This window comes from Rhopalosiphum padi, chromosome 2 (assembly GCF_020882245.1).
Source record: "Rhopalosiphum padi isolate XX-2018 chromosome 2, ASM2088224v1, whole genome shotgun sequence".
Lineage (NCBI taxonomy): Eukaryota > Metazoa > Arthropoda > Insecta > Hemiptera > Aphididae > Rhopalosiphum > Rhopalosiphum padi.
In genome coordinates this window covers 87,895,650-87,899,527 of record NC_083598.1, presented here as the reverse complement: position 1 = coordinate 87,899,527, position 3,878 = coordinate 87,895,650, and the positions used below count along the sequence as shown (strand labels likewise).

At 25.9% G+C, this 3,878-nt stretch overlaps 1 protein-coding gene across 1 annotated transcript; it reads right to left on the bottom strand.

Annotated features, from left to right (window-relative positions):
* Positions 1-294: 294 nt before the first annotated feature.
* On the bottom strand, positions 295-3,425 carry LOC132923079 (uncharacterized). Its single transcript, XM_060986885.1, has 7 exons — positions 3,379-3,425; positions 1,891-2,658; positions 1,675-1,753; positions 1,434-1,533; positions 990-1,109; positions 762-920; positions 295-351 (listed from the first exon to the last, which is right to left on the bottom strand). The coding sequence occupies exons 2-7, from the start codon at positions 2,639-2,641 to the stop codon at positions 295-297; spliced, it is 1,266 nt and encodes a 421-aa protein (XP_060842868.1). The 5' UTR covers positions 2,642-2,658; positions 3,379-3,425.
* Between the last annotated feature and the right edge of the window lie 453 nt (positions 3,426-3,878).

Here is a 3,878-nt window from a genome sequence, read left to right as displayed (position 1 = left end):
GGACATAATCTTAAAGTAATGAATCTGCAGCTCTTGGGTACGATAAGATTAAAAATACGCGAAGAGAGGGTAACGCACACGGCCGTGAGCTGTGATGCAAATATAGTAAATACATCGTGTATATTTAATAACTATAGGTTTATTAGGGTGATAAATGAGTATTACATGTAGTTCAATTAAACTATACATTGCAGCAAATCGAATGATCGCTTTTTGTGTCCAACAATTCGGTGGATAAATACAACTTTCATGTAATGACTGTTGAACTTTTGTTGATATTACTTCATCTTCTTTTTATTTAGAATTTATATTCAACATAGCTGAGAGAATATTATAGCATGTGATTATCACCTGAAATAAAGAAATTATTTTTAATTTATTTCACTTTATGTAATTATATTAAAATATAATATAAACATATATGTGCATCAGTAGTCTCAACTATCTTTTTCCAAAGTTCGATATGAAAATACACACTACCAATGACTGAATTTTTCTACACACAGTACAGACTAACGTTTACTGTTTTTAGAATTGGTTGCCACAAGTCAGACTTATACTAAATATTGCGACATGCCACGTCATTTAATTTTCCTGTAGTTGTTCTACCCTTCAACTCACATATTCATTTAATATTAAGCTCTTATTAGCATCTTACGCTTAACGATTGTTAACTGTGTAACCTGTAATTGTAACTGGCATATGCAATATAGCGTGAAAATAAAATAAAATATAAAATATTCAATAAATATTAATATTACACTATTAAAAAATTGTAGGTTGATAATTTTTCTCGGTGTTATTTTAATCATCAATTCATTAGCATTATTCAACTGCATTGAAAGCAACAACATTTTTTTCGATCTTAAATTCATCGAAGTCCAATTACTATTATACATCCCAAAATGAACAAATTCCATCTACAAAAAAAAAAAAAAGAAATGAATTGATAAACCAGTTCGATCAGATTTCAACAACATTGATATTACATTATTATTAATGCGTTCCAACAAATGACAAAGGATAAGTAAAATAATAAATACGTTTCCAAATGATGATACCAATTTGATTATACTAAACATTGGTAATGATTCGGATGACGTAAAAATCTATATAAACGTAAATACGTAATAATCTTTTAATAATATTCATAAATTAGATATATTTATTTATAGACATTCACAGGGGTGGACCACGAGAATGTTATACTAGAGCACTTAACGACAAACATATAAAATAACATTCTTTTCTCATTGGATCTTGTTACTATTTATTTTTGTCCAGCAAGTAATTATACTATTTATTATCAAATTTTGTCTGTCTCATAACTATATGAATAAATAATAACATAGATAATAATAGTAAACAAAAAATAATCATATGAATCCAGCCCTGGTTACACATTTTAATTTGATCTATAAAATTGTTATTACCATGGCAGATGCATATGTTAGAATAATGATGGAACCCGAATATGCTACAACATTTGATAAAATTATAAATTTATACGTAATATGAAATAATTTTAACATCCTGAAAAAAAAAAAAATATTTAAACAAAAAACATCGATAAATTTATTTCAACTGGTTACTATAGTGACATAATAAAAATAAAAAATGGTCATACAATAAATGTGTTATAACATATTCTAAAACTTTTAATTTATAACTAACGAAAATTGTTTTTGTTGATCCTTCATAATTGATACTAAATCATCAAAACAATCATTCGCATTATTATCATTTTTGTTTTCTGAAAATATACAATTCAAATCCATAACAATTAGTTAATACATTTTATTATTTATTTTCTGTGTAAAAAATTATACAAACAAACTACTTATTCGGCATTACAGAAAATTATAAAAATTGTTATTTCTATTAACTCACCACAATTATTTTCGGATTTTAGTTCACTGTTGACGTTTTCGTAAGCTCTTTTGATCATGTCATATTGAGCAATCATAACATAGCAGAGAGAAATAAAGAAGACTTCACTCACTATATGCATGTATAACAGAATCACTACAATAGATACCTCTATAATATAAAATATGAAATAATTATTATTATAGTAAACAATGGTTACTGGGAACCGAAAGTTGAAAATATTCTCAAAACGTCGACTTGATTGGTTTGCGTCTTCTTTTTGCAACAACAGCAGCACTAGAGGATACAAGCACCATTGGATGGTAGTTATAATTGCAAAAACACTTATGTAATTTGTTATTTTTATTGATTTTTTGCGATATTTTTTGAGAATTCCAATATGTGTTTGACACTGTGTGCTCGACAAAAAATGTGTACAAGTAACGCGGAGTAAATCCCAAATGTCATTTGCTTTATTAAAATATGTAATTATTTTAATTAAACATAGAAAATAAATTAAACAACAAAACATTGACTGTACATCATTAGCAATATTTAATTCATTGCCTGCCTCAGTAAAATAACCCATCATTCCGAACATTATTGTACAACCAATGACGCAATTTATTATGTACCATACTAGATAATGCACATTAAAATTGCAAACTTTTTTGCTTTTTGGATCAAAAAGATGAAAAAAATGAAATTGTTTAAATAATTTCAAGTTTATTGAAACTTCGCTGGGCTCCAATACGGTTATATCAAATGACATGTTCTTACAGATTCGATCTAAAAATTAAAATGAAATATTGTGTTGTTACTATTGATTTATTCATTACTTATAAAATAATCAAATTTAGTATACCACGTTTATTATACTAGAGAGGATATATGGAATGTATGAAATGCGTATCTTCTACCTACCTACCTATATTATTTTTATAATAAAAAAAAAAATGAACCTGTGTAACCATGTACAAGTAATAGTGGAGTATTTTTGTATTTATCATTTTCAAAAAATTTAAAATTTCGATTCCATTTCATGAAATAGATACTTGTTAACCTAAGTGAATATGATATTATGTTTATTACAGTAGAATGTAAAAAATAATTTGATATTGATGTCAAACAATGTGAAATATATTGTTTTTAATATTTTTTAAGCTATAGTAATTTATATATTGAATTAGATCACAAAAAATAATTACTGAAATTTATTATTTAACCCAATCAGTAGATCATTAGAATGTTCAATATTTAATATATTAAATTCTTCATAATTTGAATATATTATGCTAAAAAATAATGTTAAAAAATACCAAAGTATTTTGAAATATCTCACAAAATTAACAAAGTAGGTCTACATAATATTATAGATTATATTGTTTATTTGTAAGGAGCAAATTCTTATATTGAAGACTTCTGTCACTACTAAGATTATCGCGTACTATCTACGAGATTAATGAAATCGAAAAAATTGTTTAGGAACAATGGCATTATTATACTCACTTTGCTTGTTTAAATCCGTTGCTGCAGAGATTACCTATTTACAAATATGTATATGTACTATATTATAAGCTCAAATATTATACCTTACAAATATTACTATAACTAGTTATTTTACTGTAATATTTTTGATAAAAATAGTTTATACTTAAAGCTTATTTACTAAATGATTTTTTAAAGTATAAAATGATATTCAATGTTAGTAAAGTTTTGATAAGTAACATACAATGGTAGCCGATTATTATCTGGATTAGTTCGTTGGTAACTTGTTCATTGTTCAGTGTTCATACCGAATAAAAAATTATTTTAGAGTTTCAAACAATAGCTATCAACAGGTATGTATTGGAATTGGAAATGGCATATACATACAACGACTATGAACAGAAAATTCTATATTTAATATTTATGTCACCGGAGCGCGGAGGTGTATCCAGAAATTTTTTTTAAAAGGGAATTCCAAATTTTTTAACATGTATTATACAATCGGATTTGACCCCCCTTGT